Source organism: Sceloporus undulatus, chromosome 1 (genome assembly GCF_019175285.1).
Source record: "Sceloporus undulatus isolate JIND9_A2432 ecotype Alabama chromosome 1, SceUnd_v1.1, whole genome shotgun sequence".
NCBI classification, from domain to species: Eukaryota; Metazoa; Chordata; class Lepidosauria; order Squamata; family Phrynosomatidae; genus Sceloporus; species Sceloporus undulatus.
Window position 1 is genome coordinate 184,833,324 of NC_056522.1, and position 25,267 is coordinate 184,858,590.

A 25,267-nucleotide genomic window follows, 5' to 3' on the forward strand; every position below is an offset into this window, starting at 1 on the left:
TTCAACCTGGTGGCTATGCAAAACATCCAAACCTTGATTTCTGATTCCATGATTGAAAAGAACAGCAAACTGTGGGCCAAACAGAACCAGTTAGTGTAGACTGCAGAGACTGTCCACAGCATCTGTGGTGTGTAATTGACAAATTCCTAACAAAATCTGGAGGAATTCCGCATCTGATACACTGATGCAACTACATGGGTTCCTTTCTATAATGCCTGAAAAGGTGGAGAACATTGTGGTTTATTGTTCCTGAGGGAAGGTTTTAGATTTTTATTGTCTGGTCATATAGGGGTACAGAGGTCATAGGGCCATTAGCCCACTCCTGAGACATCCTGCAGAGGAAGGATGACATGTTCATGGCAAACCTAAGATAAGGAAAAGGGAGTGGTTTAGGTGGGCCACCAGCATTCTGTTTTCTGTCCAGCAATGGGTCACCTAGATGCAACATCAATTTTGATGTTAAACTGATGTTGATTTGAATGTATGTTTTAAATTTTTAATGGTTAATCAATGTTTTAGGGGAGGGTGGGATATGGGGATACGGGATTGTATATGAATTTTAACTTGTAAGCCGCCTCGATTGTCATTGACAGAGAGGCAGGATATAAATAAAAGTTTTATTTATTATTTATTATTATTATTATTTAACAGGAAATAATTAGCTAACCCTTTGTTTCTCTAAAAGCTTGTAGGCTGCCAGTTAAAATCACTACAAGCAGAATTTAACACATTCCAACCAGTAAGTGATACCTTTCCTTTTCCTAGCTTCCATTTTTTCTCTCTCCTAGATACACACTAGAAACCTACAGTTTCTAACTGAAGGCTAAATTTAAAAATACCAAATAGAGGGAGGACAGCTGCAGTAATGGGTCTCAAGAAATAAAATAGCTAGGAGAGACAGAAGAGAAGAGTGCCACCAAAACTACACCAGTTATAATAATGGAAGGAGGATTCAGTTGAGGAGGAACTCTCCAGACATCTGAATGCATGCAGTACAAAAATGTCCTCCTCTCTGTGTGAGTTTCCATGCCTTTTTCGAACACACTACTGACATGTCATCTACTATAGCAGTTAAGTGCTGTTTCAGTACCCAAATGCAAAACAGGGACAAAGTGCAAAGTTAAATCAAAAATGGGATTTTTCACCTACATTCCAGTAAGGTTTTAGTGTAGTTGTGTAATATATACTCAAAGACTAGGTTAGAACCAACACGATTTCAGCATATTATTAATGCAGTTCTTTCAGTGTAAAGCTAACGCTGTGGCACCTTTGTGCTAACTTTCCTCTTCCTGCCTATACATGACCTCACTGTAACTACCCTTAAAATCTTTCCTTATCTGAAGATTATGAACTGCATTGAACACCTCCTTGGAAGAATTCCAAGGAGAAAGATGTGTACATATGTGCCTACACACACTTTATAGACAGGCAAAATAATTTAGTTACCCAGGTTTCCTAAGCTTATTTATTGGGGGAAAATGATTCACTGAGGCCTTATTCCTTGTGTCTCCCATGTAAGCACTACAGTGCCATTGGAAATATCCTTGTGGTCACCCTGCCCCACACTACCCACACCACTCAGAAGCAGCACAAACTAAATATGTATCCAAGCACACACAATTATTTTATTTTGTAAATCTATCCTCACATAATAATGTAACAGACCCCTGGCAAGTGTACCTTGAAGGAGATTTCAGTTGTCATGGTGAATCCATGTGTAATGACTGGCTCTTCTTCGGCTGTTCGGCCTTTCCAGCAGTCCAGCTCAACACAGCGGCAGCCAGACAAAAGGACTTGGCGATACATCTCAACAGAAGAGTTACCAGCCAGCTGCCCAGCTGCAACAACATAACAAGGAACATGAGACAAGGGGACCCATTATGGTTTATGGACTAAATGCACATAATACAAGAATAATGAAAGCTTTTATTATCTGTTTCCCCCAGTGGTAAGGAACAAGATGACAAATCCCTTTATGATGCATAAAATCAAAGGAAAATCATGTCCTAGTCACTACTGTAGAGTCCTGGTTTCTCCCATAGATTCAGTGCTATAAATAATCCCTGACCTGAGTCTAGACAATTACACTGATACATGGCAGTGGGAGAAGAAAACAAAGCAAGAGGGAATAGTAAATACAATTGTATTTAATTTACCTTATCCTTGCTGTTGAATATTTCTGTGTTATTAAAGTACTAAAGGAGTTCCTCTGACAGCTGTGGTATTTCTTGCAATAGCTTTAAAGGAGTAATAAAAAAGCCAAGAGAACTGGGCACATAAGATGATAGATTTGACTACAGTCTCTCATATTGCTATTAACTACCTTTAAAAAGACTAACTTCTGGAAAATATAGTAAGGCTCATGCCATCTAAAAACCATGCCAGACAGCTGGGGAAGAAAAATTTCTTCTGACAACAAGCATATATATTTTAGCAAAGGGGCGGCTTTTAAAATAAATCTGCAGTTTCTAGTACTTTGGAGAGCACCACCGAACTGAGTGATCAGCACTGACAGTTCACTCAGGTTATCACAGTTCCTGGAATTTTACATTATACACTTCACTTCAATTTAGCAGTTTTAGAATGATGCATTACATTGCACACTCAGTGGACCCTGGTCAGTTGAATGGAAGACCTTTTAGGTGTCATCAGCTTCAGTGTGAAAGGCAACTCTTTCAACTGAAGTGTTACTATGTAATACCATTCTACGGATGGCTATTCAAAACAAATCTCTTCATTGGGGCTTATTTCTAAGGGAGTGGGGTATAATTGCACCATGAGATGGCTTCACTTTAGCTGCACTGCATGTGGTGATGTTAGTGGTGGTGATGGTGCACTTACAACATCAATATATTTTGGGGGCAAAATGGGCCAAAACATTTCACAACCTATTTCTTGGTTATATTTGATTCTGTGTTTCATTTTCTAATTAGACTATGTTTTAGGGTTGTAATTTCAACAATTAAAAATTAACTTTGTTAGTCTGATGAGAGGAAGGGGCAATTCATATTGACATCCTGATGGCCTGGGGATGAAGTTAGGAATGGTTTTACTTATCCATTTAGGTAAAGAAAGCTGCAACTAGGAATGCCGTTCATTAATTTTGTGTTTGAAAGAAACAGTGACCAATTTTAGAACTTTTCTTCCCACCGATGGAAAATATTTTGGAACTGCGCAGTTTTTCAGTGGCCATTCACAGTTTGGGACTTATTCTGTGTAAGATTTTCACTTTTCTTTACACAGAAAACAACATTTTCTGTACATGAAACAAGATCTTCTAAACAGAAAACATTTCTTTCTTACAGAGGTTGTGTTTTTGGTGGTGATGGTGGGGGAATCATGTTTGAATTTTTGTGCAGATTAAATCCCAAAGTGCACAGATTCTTTTCAGTCCATAATTCTACTTGTCAAGGTTTCTAAACATTCAAGAAACACATTTTCAACATTTTTGGGGGGAAGGGATATTTTCAAATTTTCTTTCCATCCCTAACTGTAGCGTAGTCATGTTCTTTTCTCATGGTGTTTGCTTCATTCACTTTCTGCTTTATTCTGCTCTTTTCCTTCCAGCCCTTCTCCCATGAAAGAAATTGTAAGCCTTTATCCAGTGACTACTCTAATTAAACATACAGGGCTCTAAATGAATTGAGTTTAAGATTAAACTCAATAGTCAGAATTCAAGAGTAGGAATGATGATTCTCTGGCTCTCCAATGTTCTGGATTTCAACTCCAATAGTCATCTACCTATTGGCTAAGCTGTGTGGGCTGATGGGAGCTGAAGTCCAAAACAACTGAAAGAACAAATGTTCTGTAAACTATTTTAGATACAGGCATCACCTCACACACTCTTTGCAATTTTAGATGATGATAATGATAGGAATTCACACATAGATATGAATCCAGCTGCTAATCTTAACTAGAGTAAATCCACTGTATCAATGGAATTTACATAGGTGTTCTTAATGTACTAATTTCCCATTGGTTCAATAGATCTACTCCAGTAGAACCCAGGACCTGATTCAAGTCATGGTTACATTTGCTGGGAAACTATTATCTCATATTGCAGATATTTTGTAACTCTGAAACTTTTTACCTTCACAGCCCTGTTCATAAATCACTGCATGCATTACTTCTGGTAAGAGATAGTTTTAGTATGTTGAATTAACTGAACCCTCTTCAGAAGGATTTCCAGAAAAGGTGAAAATGTCAACAGTTTCTTTCAATATGCAATCTTCTGTCTTCTCAACTGGCTGCACTCTTTCCAGGTGCAAAATAAAAAGCAAATGGGCATTGGTTTTTATAAGTGTTTTCTTTTCAAGAAACATAATAGAGGAGATGTTCAGTAATGTGCTCCTAACAGTCTGAACAGACTGAATTCAATATAGGTTATGTCCCTAAACAAACTCTGTCAGATACTGTGAAATTTAGGGAATGGGCAGACGGGCCAGAAAAGAAGAGATGCCAATATGTGCTAGGAAATAGTCTAAAGTGTAAAACTAAACCCTTCATTTGGGTACTCTTTGTTTATACTTCTTTTATTAAAACATTTCTTTACTATTTTTCTATCCCAAACAATATTCCAGGTAGCCTACATAGCTCATTACAACAAGAGATCCACCCTGGCAAATGTTCATCTACTCTTTGTTTAGAAGGGTAGCATCTCTAACTTTCCCCAATAAATCAATGGAGTGTTTGCATTACTACTGACCTGAAAAGGCACTGATCTGAAAATGCTGTGGCAGCTGATGTAGGATAAAATAATCACTTTTCTCCTCAAAGTAATCTTGGCCCAAAGCCCTTCGGGGGTGGTTTGATTTCTACTCCATTATTTCAGAGGTGAAGACTTAGCAGCCTGCAGTCATAAGCACTGAGAGCATTTTTAATGCCAACGATATCTCATCTAGCCTTGGAGAAAGGGATCAGTTAACTGGTCAAGGGTGGGGTGCAGGCAGGGTTGAAGCAGTGAGCTTGCTTGAGATGGGCTTGTGCTTGCCTTGATTTAGTTCATTCCCATTTCAGCCAGGGTGCTACCATATTCAAACACTTCGTTCTGCATGTTCACCTTATGTCTAGTCTGAAGTAATCAAGTTCAGACAAAGACTATCTACTTCAATGAAACTCAGGCCTGTACTTATTGGTATACACTCTGGTTTGCCAAAAGGCCCAAAGAACTACAGCCCAGTTTATGGAATGCCCACTTGCCAACAGCATTTTTTAAAAAATGCTTACCCATCTAGTCCTTGGGAAAGCATACTATCTATTGCCAAAACGTTGTGTAACAAAGAGAAGCCTCCAAGTCTCTCTAAGCAAGTAAACTGTATATACTGAAATGATGGCACAGGAGTGAATGGAAATGACATGCAGACCTCATTTCACAGATAGGTGATTTCTGGCTATCCAAAGCCTGAAGATTTGAAAGTAAAAGAGAAGTGGACTCCTGTAGTTAACATAAAGCTCTGATGAAACTGAAGAAAAGAGAGAAGCAAATGTGCTGTTTTTCAGCATTGCTGAGGGGGAAAGGGGGGTGAGATAACAAAACAACAATAATCCTGTCTTTAATATCAGGGCAAATAAACACAAGAGCCCTTAGGATCAATTTCATGTTGTCTGTGAAAGAATTCAACAAGGGATTGATGGGTAATTGGGTGTGACAACAACAGAAGGTCACCAAGTTGGTGCCCCATGTGTTGATGTTCCGTGTTATCAAGTCAGCACAAAATGCTCTCAGGGCAGGATGACTTACAGCAAGACAGAACCAGGTCTGAACTATACACAAAATTAAATATGCAACCTGCAGTTTAAAAACATTATCTTTTTCTCCTTTGCTCTGCAGCAAGCAAGCATAGACACCCTCAGACATGACTGGAATCATTGTGTTTGGGTGGACAAGGCTCCTCATCTGATTTTGATTTCAAAATTGCACGCCCTGCATGGGAACTAAAAAGGATGGGGCAGGGGCACAACACACCTTTCATTGACAAAATTGAGCAGTGAAGGACTGGCAAACTACTGGTCCGGGAAATTTACCTATCAGCTATGTCAGTGGCATCACAAGCTAGGGTGTCACCTGGTGCAGAGGGTGTCACCTGGGAAGGGTGCATGTTCTCCCCTCCTGCTGCTCCATCTCTGGACTTCCTTCCCAGAGAGAAAGCCCAGTGACAGAGCATCTGGGAAGGGTGTGCATTTGCCCCTCTTACACCAAAGGGAGAGGAGGGCCCAACCAGGTGTCACCCCTTTTCTGAGATGTCACCTGGTGTGGGCCGCACCCCCTGAACCTCCCAGTAACACTACAGAGCTATGCGAAAAGAGGGAAACAACTTTCCTAGCTTTATCAGCAATGAAGACTGTGTGTACTAAAAAAAAAAAAAGTCTCTCTCTGTTGTGTGCGCACACAGAGACAAACATCTATGGAGGTTTAGGCAATAGTGTGCCTTGTTAATCACAACAGATAAATAATTATTGTTCCTTGGCTTTGGGTACTGTACAATGAGCTGCTGCAGAGCTCGTCCTTCACTGTGACAACAGTAATAAACTAAAGCCATAGCCAGCAGAAATCTAGTGAAAACCTGAGCTCCAAATGAAAGGCTGGAGGCTATTGAAGGGGTAGGGTGGGGACAAGACAGAGAAAAATATTATTATTATTTTAGCCTCCAGCATGATACTTCTTCAAGTTTAGGACAGAATCTCTTGAAATTGTATTTGTTCTTCCCCTTGATGGAGAATAAACTTGGATTATAAATGTTACATTGCCCTAAAGGAGAAGAAAGAGCTATAAAGTCTAAATAAATAAACAGTACTTGATGTACTGCCAAATGTGTTTTTTTCAAAGGCTAGGGAAGTGGTCATTATTATTATGAATAAATTTGTGCCATCTGTATTTTTCTCTTTGCAGAATTATACTGTTTCTTTGGAAATGCTAGTTTTGAGTTCACTCGAAAAGTAAGGTTGCAGATCTATACCAGAGATCTTCTGGGCTACAGGACTTAGAGGGAATCCTGAAACATTAGAAAGATCCAGGCCTCATTCATACTATGACTTAAACTAGTTTGCAGATTGGCTTAAATCAGTTTATATGTGCCTTGTTCACACTTGAATTGATTTCACACCTTAACGTTTTTGGTCTGAATTGGGGTGAATCGACACAAGTCCAAAATAATTGGTTCCTTTAGAAATGGATCTTTTACCATTTCTTTTGAAAAGAACCGTACTGCCACGTGTTGAACAAATATGAATGCATTTCCAATCACATTTGGGGCACACTGGGGAGGGTAAATGGCAGAGGGTGGGCAGAGGGGTGATACCTACCTATCAAACCACAGGCTTTGGCAAACTGCCATTATCCCCTCTCAGCGCTGCCATGGGGCTATTGTGGTGTGTGTGCGCGGTGTGTGTGTGTGTGTGCGCGCGTGTGTGACAACAGTTTGGTAGCAGTTTCTGTGAACTGTCACATTTGCTTAGGTTCACAGGAGGGAGTCACAGGTCCCATGGCAGAAATTCTCCCCTCGGATGCATGGATCTGTGGATGTCACAGGAGATTCTCCCATAGGATGCATGGATCTATGTGTTTCATAGGGGATTCTCCCCTGGGATGCACGGATCTGTGGATGTCAAAGGGGATTCTCCCCTGGGATGTATGGGTTGAAGGGGGTTGAAGAATCAGTTAGGGAGGAGCCAAACATAAAACGAGCTAAGGCAGGGAGGGAGAGACAATGTGTGTGTGTTTGTGTTTGCTGGACTAGGGAAAGTGGGGAGGAAGGTGTGTGTGTGTTTCTGACTGGATCAGCTGTTGCTCCCAGAGAATTAAAAATCACCTGCTTTTAGTAGCCCATTCCCAGTCACAGAGAAAAAGTGGGGAGGTGGAGGAAGAGGAGTGTATGCATCTTACATACACACACACACACACGAACACATCAACACAGAGAGGCCCATGGACATAGTGACAACTGATGCACATGGCCACACCTCCAAATGCTGTATCACCGTAAACACGCCCATGCGCATCATATGACTGATATTTTTTTTAAAGTCCCAGGATGGATTGAACACTTCCAAGAGTGAGAATCCATTTTGTTGAGGTGCAAAAGTAAGTGCGAACTTGAACTGTGTTAAATGGACATGGAGGCATTCGGTAATGGAAAATGTAGTGTGAACTTTGTTCCATTTCAAATTGATTCTGCGCTTTTGGATCAATGCGACTCAAAAAACAGGTTTTTTTGCAAGTGTGAATGAGCCACCAGATACTATGGGGATAGCTGGTATTTGGTCAGTGTTGTTGGAGGAGCATAAATGGCGCAGGGGGATTGTATGCTTACTCCATGTCTCTCATCTTTTCAATTCACAGCATCTTCCCGATTCATGATGCAACTTTATACCAGCCCTAGGGAGAAGAGGGGTCTGTGTGATAAAAGAGGTACTGAGAAATCAGAAGGAAACTACCCCTCAGTTCTAGAGCTCAGTCTTTATGAATAGAATAGAATAGAATAGAATAGTGTTTCCCTGGCTCCTGTATACTGGCTCCTGGATTAGTTTCTTCTCCCCGCCTTCCATCTCAAACCTCAGGATCTCTCTTGGTCTCTGGATTTTCTTTCCATTGCACTTCTTAACCTTTAGGCAAAAGTGCTATAACAGTTGGTGATTTCATATGCTTTAACTCTTATGAATTGATGAGAGTTTTATGTAATGGGAAAAATACAAATTAAAAAATGATGAAAACTGTTAATAGTTCTGTTGGCTCTAAATATTGTAGATAACTTTAGTACAGTGTAATGCTAAAAGACATGTTCTAACAGATATGCTACAGCAATTACACAATAACAGGTTGCATCCATTATTATGTGCAACAACAGTAACATAAAAAATAAACTAGCATTTAAATCCTGTATCCTGTAGCATACTTTTGGCTGTACTTACATGTAAACAGTCTTTTGTGTAGTTTTTATTTTCTCTCATTTCTTGTGCATTCTGCTTTCCATTCCTTAAAACTGAAGGCATTACTCATCTGATTGCTATGAGATTGATACACACACACACACACACACAAGTTCATTTGTGTGTGTCAGTTTTTCTGTGTATGGCAGAGCTTGGAAATAATTCATTAGAAATTAAGTTGTGAACCGCTAATTCATTGAACTTCACACTAATTTTATAATTTGATGCTTCAAATCTTAACATTTTTTTAAAATACCAATTATTGGTTTCATTCATTTCTTTTGTTCTTGGGACGGAATTGGAAAGTGGTCATATGGGGCTTTTAAAAAAATAATTCAATTTTAATTTTCTAAAAAAAGAAGTGTGTTGTTAATAGAGTAATAAAGGTTGATCTAATTAACTGATTTGATAAACCACTTTTATAATTTTTTTTCTTGGCTGTTTCATGCTAATGAATTATTTTCCTTAATGTTTTAAGATTAATTTACTCGTGTGAACACTGATGCTTCCTATCTCTCAGCCACTTCATTCACTGCATCCTCCAGCACAGCAGTTTTTAAATGACTCCTTTATGTTCTGTGCTCCAAAATAGTGGTTCTGAGGAGCACACAAGGATAATAGTCCCGTCTGTAGGAATGCCTGGAAGCTGAAACAGTGGGGTTGCTACTGACTGTCTCACTGGAGCTAATAAGAGTGAAAATCTTCTGGTGTTATGTTTCATCTGTGGTGATGTGGGGTTTTGTGCTGGAGGCACGTTGCTTTTTGGAGTTCATTTGATGCTTCTCTCTATGGGTGGGGGCATCATCATCCACATGTGGTTCACAGTGATGCAGCCAAAGTGTACAGTGTCTTTACACTATTGTTTTTTGTGGGTTTTTCGGGCTATGTGGCCATGTTATTCCTGATGTTTCGCCAGCATATGTGGCTGGCATCTTCAGAGAAGATCATTTTTACACTTTTCTTTTTCACTCCACCAAAACCTCCCAGGCTGACCAATTAATGTTTATACTGCCATGGTAGCAGCATATCTCCCCACTTGGAAAACAGAATATGAGGTTGTGTTTTAAGAGCAATTTATAATACAGTAGATCTATTAATGCAAGCAACCATGCTGTCAGATTGAATAGCATCATTATTTCCTCAAAAATTATTTAATAGTTGGCTGCTTCTTTTAAAAACACAATAAAAATATGACTACCATTTAAAATTAATAGAATATGGAAAACACATGCACACAAATATTGGGGTTATTGTTGGTTTAAATATAATACAGATATGGAATGTAACATATCTATATTTGATCAGTTCCCCACAAATATATAGAATTTATGTTCTATTTTCTCCAAGCACGTCTTATAGAGGACAATTTGCCCATTTTGCTCTCACAAGACTTTTTCCAGATATTCTTTCTATTCCTTCCACTGTCTGATGTGCATGCATGCATATGGATGCAGAGAGAGAACCAAAACCAGACTCAAAATTTTTTTATTTGTGGTATTTATACCCCACCCTTCAGCCCTAAAGGCTCTTCTGAAGAACCTTTCCTCCTCACTAACACTGTGGATTAAAGTAATGAGAATCAGACCCTTTTACCTAGCCCACATGGGAAATGTGTATATTAATGCAAAAACCATGTCACAGTATCTAATGGTTTTAGGACAACCAACATTTAAAAACACAAATAAACAAAACCAAGCAATGGTCATAGTATACTGTTAATAGCCATAAGTATTTACTTTATAAATTAGGAAGGAGGGACCACAAGCCCTCCAGATGTATAAGCCCCACCATCTCTGACTCTTTACTATAGTGGTTTGATAGTTCTGAAAGGAGCTGGGATCCAACATCTGGGAGGTCACTTCTTCCACATACATGTTATAAATCAAAACAGGATCTATTTCTGCAGGGCCATATACCATCTATAAATCATCATAAATTGGGATTCCTCTAGAATGGTTAACTTCTGTCACTGTTTTTAAGACGTAATTGAACACACAGATGTTATTAAACCTTCCATTTTCAAGAAATCATTCACCATTCGCTTGGCTATCTAGCCAGGTACAATAAGAATTAAATAGCATATGTTTGTATATTCAACCAAACTGAATACTTGTCAAATGAATCTGACAATACAATTGAAGCTGATGCAGTGTGAAAATAAATGCTGTCAGCCATGGTAATGGATCCACAAATGCAATGATTAAATTCCATTCCAAACCAGATGTTTCTGCTTTATGTAACACACACACACACACACACACACACACACACACACACACACCACTCAAAGTTGGGGTATGTCTTTCTTCTCCACCATTTTTATGTATCCTCTGTAACCCAAAGTGAGTTCCTCCCCCCTCTGGTTAATCTATATTATATTATTTCACGAAGATAGAAATTATACATTAAAGCAATATTTAGAGCCATCTGTTCCAGAGCCAATGTCTAAAATCCAGTCACAATTCAATCAATATCTAAACATTCAGTCACCATATGCCAATGACCTGACACTTTTGAATTTGGATGGGTTTCTTTCCATGTTTCGCTTAAGATAACTGACAATTGGTTGCCCAAATTTCAGCTTGGCCCACCATGAAAAAATATTCAGAACAATAATCAGGGATACCCTGGGATACTGCTTATTTAAAAGATCCTCCAGTACTCAGATAGTAATTCTCCTATGAGGAGAAAGTTCACACAAGATACTCAATTACTTTTATGTGGATATCTCAAAACCTCTCAGCCCTGATAGGTACTCTGCTGTTAAGTACCACAATTTAAGTATAAAAAACTGATTATCAATGTATTCATATCTGGAATGGTTATGTCCCTTCCATTTTTTGAGCTGTATTCTGATTAGACATTCATGTCAAGGGACTACCTTTACCTTTACCTTTAGCTATTCCAAATTATACCTTCATGCAGTATAAAAATGTGCGCACTCAGAACAATATTATGAAATATCAACGTAATATCTTTTCTGACTGTTTCTGCTGCTGTTGGCTCAGAGTGAATGTGGACACCTAGATAAATGACATTATAAACTTGTTTCTACATGTAAATATATGAAATATATAAATCATTACATAGAGAATGGATAATATGAAAAGCATCTTTCTAACTACAGTGCCCAGTGTTAACATAAACAGTATTATACTGCTATTATACTGACTACACCAGCAAATTGTATTATTGCTATCTTCCATATATGGGCTGTTTATCAATAATAGGTATTGCTTTTCATACCTATTAATCAGTCATTTGGATTTTTAAAAACCGGCAAATGTCAGTAATGTTAATTTGGCAATTCAAGGCTTAACACTGCTTGCTAGAAATCCAGTGTGCTGGCTTATGGATTTTTACAACAGGCATAAAAGGTCAAAATGACTGACATACACATCCCTCCATAAACTGGAAATCATTTGAATATATTTTTTTCAGTGACAAAGGAATAAATGTCACAGTTGAAATAACAGGGGCCTCCAAATAGGTTCTTCTGTTATGCACTGGGGAGGGGGTTAGTCTTCTGGGGAGCAACGAAATATAAACCACCACGCATGCTGCCTGAAGTGATTCACCCAGGAAAATGCTTTGACATTTGAATGCACTGGTTCTATAATAGGTACCAAATGTTTAATGTCTGACACAATTCAGAAATACCCAGGCATCACCTTCTTAAATACTTACAGATTTGAGCTACTTTTAAAAACCAATTCATTCCCAATACACGTTTTGTTGTTGCCTGCCTGCAATTTGTTTCTGATTTATGGTGACCCTAAGTTGAACCTACCTATCACAGGTTTTTCTTGGCAAGATTTGTTTGAAGGAGGTTTGCCTTTGCCTTCCTCTGAGCCTGACAGAGTGTGACCTGGCCAAGGTCACCCACAGGGTTTCTATGGCTCAACAGGGATTGGTATGTTCCAACATTCAAACCACTGCACCATGCTAGTTCTCCAATATTTCTAGAATATTTTAATAACTAATTGTCATTGTTTGCTGTCATCTTTAAAAAAGCATTTTGTTGCATTGTGCACTAAATTTCTAGTTGCTTTGCCATTACACACACACACACACACACACACACACTCTCTCTCCAACTTTCTCTTTCTCTTACACACACACACAGGAAACGCAATTCAACTTGAGACATTCTTATCAAAATGCCTCTTAAATGCCATTTACAAAATAATTTTGAAAAGTAATTAGAAAACATTACTCATGACATCGAGAAAATACCCTGCTCCTCACTTATTATGTTACTTTTGAAATGTACTTCATTACACCTTCTTTACAAAACACACACACACACACACACACACACACACACACACACGGGCAGGGTACATCAGCACACATTGAGTCCTTTCATTAAAACAAACAAACAAACCAAACCCCACTTTTTAAACCCAGAAGTGATGACGGCAGTTTGTGTGGCCCCCAGAGGGTCTCAATGGCAGAAAATTAGTGCCAGTCCTATCATAGTACAATTTTCCATCCCTGACTGGCAATCCTACAGAAATGAATTATTTGCACATGTGTGTATACATGTGTGTGCGCGCGCACACACACACACTCACACTCAATGACAGACTAATCAAACACGGCATTCATTTCATGTTCTCATCTCATGAAAATGACTCTGTCCGGCCTGAGTACCAGCTCCAGTTTCTTGAAATTTCTGGTAGGAGTTTGGAAGACTGACCTTTAAATAAATACCCCTTTGCCTCAGATTCTGAATAATGATGGTGCTGATCTTGTAATGCTTGGATTCTGAATAGGAAACTCAATGGTTCTCACTGAGCCCATTACAAAATAGGCCAAAAGCCTTCTGGAGTTCAGATCTAATTAATAAAGAATCAAATGAGTGCCAGTCTGAAAGCATGGGAAATGTATTCCTAATGTGACCCAACTGACCTCAGAAGTACTAATAACAATATTTAACATGCTTCCTGGATATTATGGCTGAGATCTCTCTTACATTCTTGCTCCTTGCAAAAATAAATTTTGGAAAAGAGGAATTGGTGATAAGCAGACTGAGGAGTGACAATTACCGGAGGCTTTTTCTGAAAATAGACCCCACACTTCAATAAATTAAACTGAACACCTATTGATGAATTTCAACTGGGCCACCTGTAAACACTGTTCCAGGGATACTTGCTTAGCAAAGAGAAGAGGCCAATGACAACAATAAAGAAATGAACAGCACAAGCAGGGTGGGAGACGGTTTCTTTATCCTGCAGGATTTGTGCAGCCCACAAGCTTGTGTATTGCCCAGCCGTTCATAGATTTAAGTACATTAACACAATACATCTGTGTTAAGAAGTAAAATTTAACAGCTCATTTTTATACTGTACCTGTGAGGTAGGTGTTGTGCGAGGAATTGATAAAATAGTGAGACAGAGGCTGAGCCATATCTTCATTCAAATCCAGTTTTTCAGGTGGAACCACTCCATTTTCCTCTCCACTCAAATATCTCATAAATCCATCCACTGATATCTGCCCTGGGAGGAAAGAGATCAAGACACACACTTTAGCTCCAAATACTCCACTGGCAGTCCATAGGCTCATTTGGATTCAGCTCACTCCTAGAGTTCAGCACACAATACATTACTCGTCATTTTAGCTGTAAGCCTGGATTTGATAGCTTCTTTGCCTTTTACCCATTAACTGATCTGGAACTTCAGTAGAATAAAACAGGGATTGGTAATATGTGAGCATCCAGATATTGTTGAACTACATGTTAATCAGGAGTTTTTGCAGCAGACCATGGATCACTAATTAGACACCCTGAGGCCTTGCCATTCAACAACAAACCAACACAGAGATTAACATGTAAATCATTTCCTCTCATCCAAGGGTCACACAGTATATATACCCTACTCACTTCCATGCCAGCATTCTCTGAAGATGCCAGGCACATATGCTGGTGAAATGTCAGGAATAAGCTCTTCCAGAGCACGGCCATATAGCCTAAAAAAACCCACCAAAAATTATGGATTACACCACGAAAGACTTCAACTTCACACTGTCCCCTCTTCTTCTCATTCCCTTTTTACTACATGCCGAACATCATCATGAATAAACTAGATTTGGATATTGTTGTTCTAAACAAAGATTTTGCATTGCACCCAAACCATTCTTTTGGTTAACCTGCCCTTAATAGGCTGTCATTATAAAACTTCCCTTCAAGTCTTGATTCCTTGCGAAAAAGCAGAATATAAATAAATTGTATTATTATTATTATTATGACTTCACTGAGATTGGATGTGGGAAGAATAAAGTGGTAAAATGGACTGCACTTTGCGCTATAGGTGAGGGGGTCTACTTCACAACGTTAAACAGCTGTTAAAGGAATTGGCTGAGACTTTCATCCTTCGTGTACCAAATTTCTACCTGCAACAAGTATTATATGTGAGATCTTCCCACTTGTGGTATCAGAAATGGTACAGTTCATTCTACCAACTCAGTGTTTTATACCACATACTGAAGAGAAGAAGAGTGCCAAACTACAATAGCTACAAACTGCTAGATTATGTATTTCCATTACCAGTTTTTTTTAAGTGCAGGCTGTATTTTTTTATGTAAGTCCATCACTCTAATTGTGCCATATTTCCTCAATTACAATTAACAAGCTAATTTCTCAGTGCTGCAAATGCCAGGAAAGGTGAGTCCTTGATTGCAGAACAGGAACACCCAATATCTTCAAATGGTTTCTTTTAATATCACCCTCCCACCCAACAAGGTTGAAAGGAAGTGAATAAACTGTATGCATATGCATGTGATGAAAAGATTGTTGATACTCATATAAAATGGAAAACTGTCCCAAATATTCTCACTTGAATTTAACTGAATAAGTATGTTGGATAAGGACGTCAGCCTTTATGTTCCAACTGACATGAATAATTCCCTCACTATTCTCCCCACTGCATATGTATGTATATATGTATATGTGTGTGTATGTTGTGCAGTGTTTGAGCCCTATTTGGAAGCCCCGAAATACATGCTATCTTGTGCAGAAAATCTATTTTCTATGCACTCTCCCATATGTATTTTGTGTAGATGACTTTGCAAGGGACTTAGGCTGCTGTTATTCTATCCAGTTATTCTAGGACATAATGAAGCAACTTCTTCCCAGGTATAATAGTTATAGTTGAGATCCAGCTTCAGGCGGTCTTGGATGAAACGGATTATCTGGACCCATTTCAAACTGGCTTCCGGGCGGGTCACGGGGTTGAGACGGCCATGGTTGCCTTGGTCGATGATCTCCGTCTGGGCATTGACAGGGGAAGCGTGTCCCTGTTGGTGCTCTTGGACATCTCAGCGGCTTTCGATACCATAGACCATGGTATCCTTCTGGGGCGCCTGGCTGAGGTGGGAATCGGGGGCACTGTACTCCAGTGGTTCCGGTCCTACCTCTCTGGGAGGTCCCTGATGGTGCAGCTGGGAGACGTGTGCTCCAGCGAGCGGGCCCTTAAAACCGGGGTCCCTCAAGGAGCCATTCTGTCTCCCATGCTATTTAACATTTACATGAAACCGCTGGGAGAGATCATCCGGAGACATGGGGCGCGGGGTTATCAGTACGCTGATGACACCCAAATCATTTTCTCTATGTCTCCGACTGATGCAGTGACCGGGGATGGCGTCTCTCCTCTTGTGGCCTGTCTAGAGTCAGTAATGGGCTGGATGAGGGAAAACCGACTCAAATTGAATCCAGAGAAAACGGAGGTACTAGTGATAGGTTCTCCTGGTCCAGGAATGGCGGTGGTTCCACCTGTCCTGAACGGGGTCACGCTCCCCGTGAAGGACTCTGTGCGCAGTCTGGGGGTGCTTCTTGACTCGTCGCTTCACTTGACTGCTCAGGTGAATGCGACGGTCAAGAGTACCTGTTATCAGCTTCGGCTGATTCGCCAGCTGCGCCCATACCTGGCCCAGGGGGACCTTGAAACTGTTGTACATGCTCTGGTAACTTCGAGACTGGATTTCTGCAATGTACTCTACATGGGGCAACCCTTATACCAAACTCGGAAGCTGCAAATGGTGCAGAATATGGCAGCCCGGCTGGTCACTGGCGCTTCCAGGACCAGCCACATAACACCTGTGCTTAAAGATCTCCATTGGCTGCCCATTCGCTTCCGAGCTCAATATAAGGCGTTGGTTATTACCTATAAAGTCCTAAATGGCTTGGGCCCAGGATACCTGAAGGACCGCCTCTCTCCGTACATTCCGCCTCGCACCCTCAGAACATCTGGGCAGCAACTGCTGAAGGTGCCTGGGGCTAGGTTATCTTCTACTTCAAGAAGGTCCTTTTCCACGGCTGCCCCAGTCCTTTGGAACACGCTGCCCACTGAGCTCCGCTCATCTACCACCCTGGCCCAATTTAGGAAGGGTCTCAAAACCTTCCTATTCAATCAGGCATTCCCCGATTAAATATCCTGTGGGCCTCCCTCCTCTCCCGTGGCCGTGAGGTTGGGCTAAGGGGCTTTTTATTGTTTTTAAGTTTTACTGTCTCTGTTTTTAATCTTTTGTATGTTGTTTGCACAATGATGCACTCTGTAAGCCGCCCTGATCGCTTGGAAGGGCGGGATACAAATAAAAATTTTATTATTATTTATTTATTATATTATCATCTTGCTTGTGATGAGTTGTTACTACTGATGTTCTGTCTGGTTCCTAGCTTCCACCCAAATAACATCATATTTCAGCTGCCAAGCAGAAGACAGTCAACGTACTGGGAAATTTTTGTAATAGCTTTTTGTGTTTTTTTAAATTGGAAGAGAAGTATACCTAGATACATAAACCCTGTCAATCCTAGTGCAGATTTAACATAATATTATGATTCCCCTGACGTCCACAGATTATGACGTTCAGACTGACAACAGTGCAGTCCTAATGTTCTCCACATGCTCATATTATTAATAGAATGGCTTCTGTCAGCTTCAATTGTTTTCGTTTGAGATAGTCCATCAACAGAGCAATAAAAAAATCGACTGATTATGCAAGGAAGTGGCAGAAGGAAGTTTTAAGATCATTCTCTCACAACTGTTTCTGCTTTTATTGAATCTGAGAGGTGTGTAGACTGAATCAGAAACAATAAAGCCCTACTTAGTAATGTACCTAGCAAGCTATTAAGAGAGACAATTCTCAAGGTATTCTCACTAATGACTTATTTTATTAGCATGCTGATACACAGTTGAGCCGAATTTGTATGAAAACTTAACTTCACAAGGCATTTCAGAAGAAGGAGCATACAATGGATACAGTAAGTATATGTGGAGAGCACCTTATGTCTTTGGTCCAAAACACACTGCAGAAATAATCCAGTTTGAGACTACTTTAACTGCCCTGTCTCAGTGCTAGAGAATACTGGGAACTGTAGTTGATTGTGGCACCAGAGCTCTCTGACAAAGAAGGCTAAATGCCTCATAAAACTACAGTGCCCGGAAATCTCTAGAATTGAGCCTGGGAAGATAAATAAGTCTTAAACTGGAATATTTCTGCAGTGTGTTTTGGACCTCAGTTTCCTGTCTGGAATTTCTGTTGCTGTTTTTCAGTAGAATTTGCACTAGTTACGTATGGGCACAACAACCAGGGACCACCATAGCTAGGCCTTCTGTGAATGGGTGCTCTACCTGAATAAAACTGCTACAATTGATATATGGTATATATTTGTGTATAGGTTGAGAAATTTAGGTCAAAAAAATTGACCCCAAAAACCTGAGTCAACTTATACACAGGTCAATACGGTATGACCTGAGCCTCTCCCCAGCAGAACTGCCTCTGCAAGGGACAACCCAGCTGGGGAGACACTGGGAAAGGCGATGGATCCCCACACAGCCTCTCCCCAACTTAGCTCCCTCTCCTGGGCAAAGCCTAGCTGCAGAGAGGCTAGGAAGGGTGGCCGATCACCTCACAGCCTCTCCCCAGCCAGGCTCCTTCCTTAAGACTGACCCTCTTATCCAGAGGTCATATCAAAATCCTAATTTTCGGCCCCAAAAGTTGACCTCAACTTATACACGACATGCATATATGACATGCTTACTCCTTATTTTTAAAACAATATGTCTAGATTCTTTCCCATCTTATATATAACCTTGTAAAAGGAGGGAGATGTATGGAATGGGAAATATTTCATACTTTTGAAGTAATGGGAAGGAAATTTTTTCAGTGTTCTGTTCAAGCAAATGAAAAAGACTCCCTCCCAATTATAGCTCCATTTGGTCACGTTCTCCACCCTGATGAATCACATCACTGGATAAGGGAAGAGCAGAGATGAGTCTGTTGGTCTGACCCTTCCATCGCACCTTGTAAATATTTCCACATCAAATGGATCCCCATTCATTAGCTTCATCACCTTTCTCATGACACACAGGTAATGTTATGGAGGAGGGAGACTCCCCAGGCTGTCTACGATCTTGGACAATCTGAATTCTAAACTGCATGGGGAGCTTCTACAAAAGGTGAAGACTCCTCAGTGGTAGAACTTGCCTTCTCAATCTGTAACCACCAGGAGGAACCAGCATGGTGCCTTTCCTAACAGAGGGAAGTGGAGCTTGTGTGTTTATCCCCACTCTTCACATCACTGCATAAATATCAAGGGCCCACTGTATAAAAATAGCTCTAAAGGAACTGCAATGGCTTGTAGATGTTTCTGCTCTGGTGCCAAGTTAACACATAGATTTTTATAATGATGTTATGCAATGCATATAATACTTGCTTTCCTATTGTTTTAACTGTAACTTTGTAAACTATGCAATTATTTAATATATATATTTACATTACCTTTATTGTATTAAAATTTATTGACCTATGATTCCACATTTTAAAGTCAGTAGATTTTGTTTTAAGTCTCCCAGAAATCTTCTGCGATGGGGCAAAGTGGAAATAAATACATAAAACAAACTTACTGTCTTTCAGAGAAGACATAGGCCTGTTACAGACTGCCAAAATAAAGCTGCTTTGGGTCTCTTTGGAGGTATGCTGTTTAAATGATGCATGCATCCTAAGAATCTGGAAGCTGCACCAAAGCTGCCCTCCAGTGCTTAGGAATGGAGTGTGGCTTTGGCGTGACCTCCTGACTCTTAGGACCCATGCATCATTTAAATAGCATACCTCCAAAGAGACCGGAAGCAGCTTTATTTGGGCAGTCTGTAACAGGCCATAGAATCATAGAGTTGGAAGAAACCACAAGGACCATCTAGTCCAACACCCTGCCATATAGGAACTCACAATCAAAGCACCCCCAACAGATGGCCATCCAGCCTCTGTTTAAAGACCTCCAAAGAAGGAGACTCCGCCATTCTCCAACTGTCTAACAGCTCTTACTGTAAGGGAAGTTCTTCCTCATGTGGAGGTGGAATCTCTTTTCCTGTAGCTTGCATCCATTGTTCTGGGTTCTATTTTCTGGAGTAGCAGAAAACAAGCCTGCTCCATCTTCAGTATGACACTTCTTCAAATACTTATATCTATTTTTCACAAGGGTTTCTAGCTCAAGTAAAGACAGCTGATCTTCATTTCCTTAGAAAGATCGAAGTCTACAAATCTGATCAGGATGCTTCCAAGCTAAGTTGTTACGTAGATTTATTTTCCCTCTTCTACTGTTGTTATCAAGCAGTTAAAACTATATTATTATTATTTTCTGATAGGAAATGTAAAAAATGTTTTCAATTAGAATGGGAGAAAATGTGATCATACATTTCCCATATTTACAGAGCATTCAGAGTGAGTGAATTCTTCCCTATGATGTACTGAGATAAAATCTGCCTAAAACTGTGAGAATCTGATTACATGCTGATATAATTTATGGTTTTACTTTTTTTTAATGTTTGCAATTTTTTGCTTCTCCATATGTAACATTTCCCTCTATATATGAGATAATGAATTCTTAGGTAAGAAATAATAAAATGACTGCCGCTGTAAAACTAAGATTACCGATTCTGCCTCATATAAATTAGTAGTACTGAAAAATGTATGCTTTGCAAGAGTTTTCTGTTTTCTATTTGATGTGGAAATGTTTACCAGGGCTAGAAGACATAGCATTAGTCAGAACAAGAAAGCTGCCACAGGCAATTGATTCTGGATGTAAAAATAATAAAAACTAAATAAAAGGCAGAAATGGTTAATTATTTAATTCATGATCATTGCATTTTTTGCTGCCAGGGGTGTTGAAAGGCACTTGGCTGGCATTGGATACTATGAACTTGACTGTGGGACGGGAAGAGCAGTGGGCTTCCTTTGCTGCTCTGCTCAGGAAGCAAATCCTTCTGTATTTTTTATTTGGAAATCTGATGTAAAGTATCCAGTTTTAGAATCAGGGTAATTTACAGTCATTGATGTAATTTCTTTTTAAGCCTATCTCTTACTGAAAATTGTCTTTGCTTCAAATATCTCATGAACTAGCATATTCTTGTGAAGGTACTGGGTACACCTTTTTTGAAATATTGTTCTCTGACATTCAGTAATAGTACATCTCAGGAAAAACAAGTCCTTCTTTGATGAGGCCTCACCTTCCCAGAACAAAGCCACCAAGTGGAACACAACTAATTAACTTGAGCAATGCAAACTCTGTCAGATGATACCCTCAGGATCAAAACACAGTCTATTGTTACTTAAGGCCTCTAATATTGTTCCCCTAAATTCTATAACGAATGCCAATGGATCAACTCAGTCTCATTTGCTTTCATAGCAACCGTTCCTTCAAAGCAAGGCTACAGATGCCTTGATCAAAGAAACACAAATGAAAGAAAATTGCATTGAGCACCACTCAAAACTGTGTCAAAATTTATTTGAATGTATAAATTATAAATTACATAATTAAATTAACATGAGATATAAATCAGGGGAGACTAATAAATACAAATGCAGTTGAACATTAAGAGAATAAAACTAATGACCACAAATGATTTACATAACGTTAAAGTGGATGATGAAGATATCGAAAGAGTTGCAATATTTTTCATACTTTGACTTAATCATAAATCAAAATGGAGTGTGGTCAAGCAATCAGAAAAAGGATAGGCCATAAAAGGGTGACTTTGGGCTGGTAAAGACTGACACTGAAAGCTGACTTCCGGACATCTGAGGGTGCCTTGGGGGCATGGTGAGCAGACACCACATGCCCCCATGATGCCCTGAAGGAGCCCAAAGTGGTTACATGTCAGCCAGCTTCTGGGCATCTTGGGGACATGATGGTTACACACTGCAAGCCCCAACATGCTTGGAAACTGCTGTGAGACCGTGGAAGAGTCGCTAAAAGTGACTTTTCCGCTGCTGAAAAATGATCTGTTGAAAACCACTACTTTTCCAGCTGGTGCCACATTGGATTGGGGCTGCAGTGTGTGGCTGCCATGGTCCCAATCTGTCTTCAGGTGTGATGGCTTCACACCACCCCATCCAGACTGTCTGCACAACCTCCTATGAAGGAATTAGATAAAATCCTTAAATGTAAAGATACATATTGCATATCAATTTCAGGATTGCTCATGCTATAGTATAGTCTGTAACCATGGATTTTTTTATACATGGACTCAACCATCCACAGCTTGAAAATATTCCCAAGTACATATATATTAATTTCAAAAACAAACCTTGACTTTGCCATTTTATATAATGAAAACCATTTTAATATGCCATTATATTTAATGGGATTTGAAAATCCACAGACTGTGGTAACCACTCAGGGTCCTGGAGCCAAACCTTAGTGAATATCAAGGGTGCTCTGTATTTTTTTCCCCCTGTATATGATTGTGAAAGCTGTACAAGTGATTAAAGCTACCAAGAAGAGAATCTGTTCATTTGAAACGTGGTGCTAGAGGAGAGTGTTCTACAGATAGAACCGCCAAAACAGGAAATAAATGGATTCCTGAACACATCAAGCCTGAACTCTCCCTAGAGGCCAAAATGTCAAAATTGAGGATATTGTATTTTGAATATAGTGAGATAATATGACTCATTAGAATGATGATAATGATTGGCAAGGTAGAAAGTCTTATGTAAAGAGGAGCAAGTGGATAGATTCGAGGAAGTCACATCCCTGACTCTGCAAGCCCTCAGCAGGGCACTTAGTAAAAGAGTACAGTACCTTGGAGGTCCGTCATTCATAGCTTCATCATAAGTCAAAGCCAACTGGATAACAATAATAATAATAAATATAAATACAGAAACATATTGTAAATCTAAGAACGTACTGCTATTTTTGCTTTCCATTCCTGCAATTTATTTTTGGTTCATTTCAAATGCAGAAGAATGAATAGCATTCAGTGTTGTACAACATGGCTGATGACTGACTGCTCTGACATTCTCAGTTAATATGGAGTTCTAGAATTAGCAAAAATGTAGCATTGCAGATAAGCTAAATTAAGAATACACCTATATTTGAGGTGACATGAGCCATAGTGCCTTATTTAATAATAGAGAATATGGCTTTAAAAAAATAAAAATTGACAAGATAAATTGAGAAACTGAATTATGGTAGAAGTCTTTAGGCTCCCTAGCTCTTTACTAGGATAAATTAGTTTCAAACATTTTGAACACATATTTTGAAAATATCTTACTGTTCTGATGTTAAGAAACTAGAACCAGAACAGTGTCATTTTGAAATTTGTTTTCTTGTGTGAAAAATATTTCAGCGCTAAAATCAGAACATGTGAAAAGAGAGAAGCAAATTCCACTGGTAGGATATATATTTAATGATACCAAAAAGTGGAATAAATATTTTGCTGGATTATCAAGACCCCCAAAAACTGAAGATGCAATTTTTGTTACAGCAGATTTCCTTCAGTAGGTAGAAACCTCTCTAGGCTTCCTAAATTAACTTTGGTGGGATTTCACAGATATGCTCAAGAATTTATCATGACAAACAGCAAATTATTACTTTCCAGATGGACTCCAGCTCTCAGTTGAGTCAACCATAGACTGTTGTTTCTCCCTAGTCTGGCAAGACTTGATTTCCTGGTGAAATCCCACAAGACATACTACAACCATTTCTTTAGGGGCAGAGATCAAATGATACAGACAGCATAAATGCGAGTTTGGGAGTTCTCCAAACATAACCAAACTCTGTTTCACTAGATGCAATGATAGCAAGCATCATTAATGTGTATATTGTGAACAAAGGTACCCTTGGTCATATTACTTAGTTCACTCAAAACCTAGTGTCAGATGCAAGTCTTAAATACAAAACTTATCTCTTGCATTGCACAGTAAAGAGAGCATTCATGTACATCATCCTGTCATGGTGCATGCACAACTCAATACTATCCCCATATTTCAGGATAGTACTTTTCCTAAGGTAACCTAAAGAGTTCAAAGCACACATAAGATTCAAATGCAGGGAGATCTTGCAGTTTTCCAATTACTAGCCCAACTTTACCCCTGCTATATTCCTTTAGTAACCAAACATGACCTTGATGAAGGTGGAGATTTATAGTGGGATAATTTTTTAGGATCACATTGTGATGTGAATCAATTTCATTTGAATGTCAAAGGCTAATTTTCAACCTAAAGCACCATTTTCCCTTTAGTTTTTTCAATTCTCCGAATTATGTAATGTATCTCTCCACAAAAAATCATAAGGATAATCGTGTACAAAAAATATGTACATTAGGGGAAACAGTATAAATAGGCATAGATTAAGAAAGTGTACATGGCACCAAAATCCAAAAATATTTTTGTATATTATTAATATTAAAAATATACTCAATTATATACTTTAACACGACATTAAAACTAAAATTAACATAACTGACCTACTGTTAGTTACTGTATTATAAAACTAATCTGAAAGCAAATGGAAATTTAGTTTTAATATAGCTTCATAGCTGCCTGCCATGAGCCTGGGATTCAAAAACATGTAGTGATTTCAGCAGTGTGCGTAGGAACAAGAGTCTTAATTATGAGCACTGCTGCTGGCCAACTGATATTACAAGTGTTTCAGACAGCACTGTGACACATGAACATGGAAACCCTTTATGATGTCATTACAGTACTTACTTTGATGGATTCATCCAACCCAGTCTTATCACTATTCATCTCTGTGTTTCATTTATTCTTCCTAATTTTAATTAGGTAAGCAACAACAAAGAATTTCAGAGGTTTTCCTCCCCGAGATAAGAAGTTGTACATATATGTCTATGATTTTTTTCTATATCAGGATTTTTTTTAAAAATAAATATGTTTGTTTAAAATGTTTCATACAAGCAATAATGTATTTTGTGTAAGGAGGGGGGAAATAAAAATCCTGTCTTTTTCTTTCAAAATGTGGTATTTCACAAATTTGTCACAAAAAAATCCCTAAAACAAAACAAAACCAAAAACAAAATACATACCAAATGCTTCTGAGAAAGCA

At 39.1% G+C, this 25,267-nt stretch overlaps 1 protein-coding gene across 2 annotated transcripts in view; it reads right to left on the bottom strand.

Annotated features, from left to right (window-relative positions):
* PLCB1 (phospholipase C beta 1) overlaps positions 1-25,267 on the bottom strand; it is a 547,711-nt gene that overhangs the window by 129,349 nt on the left and 393,095 nt on the right. For both annotated transcript variants that reach the window (XM_042445107.1, XM_042445106.1), the window contains 2 exons: positions 14,280-14,426; positions 1,681-1,838 (listed from right to left, as the gene is read on the bottom strand). In XM_042445107.1, coding sequence (XP_042301041.1) covers positions 1,681-1,838; positions 14,280-14,426 — 305 coding nt within the window. The remainder of the gene's footprint in view (positions 1-1,680; positions 1,839-14,279; positions 14,427-25,267) is intronic.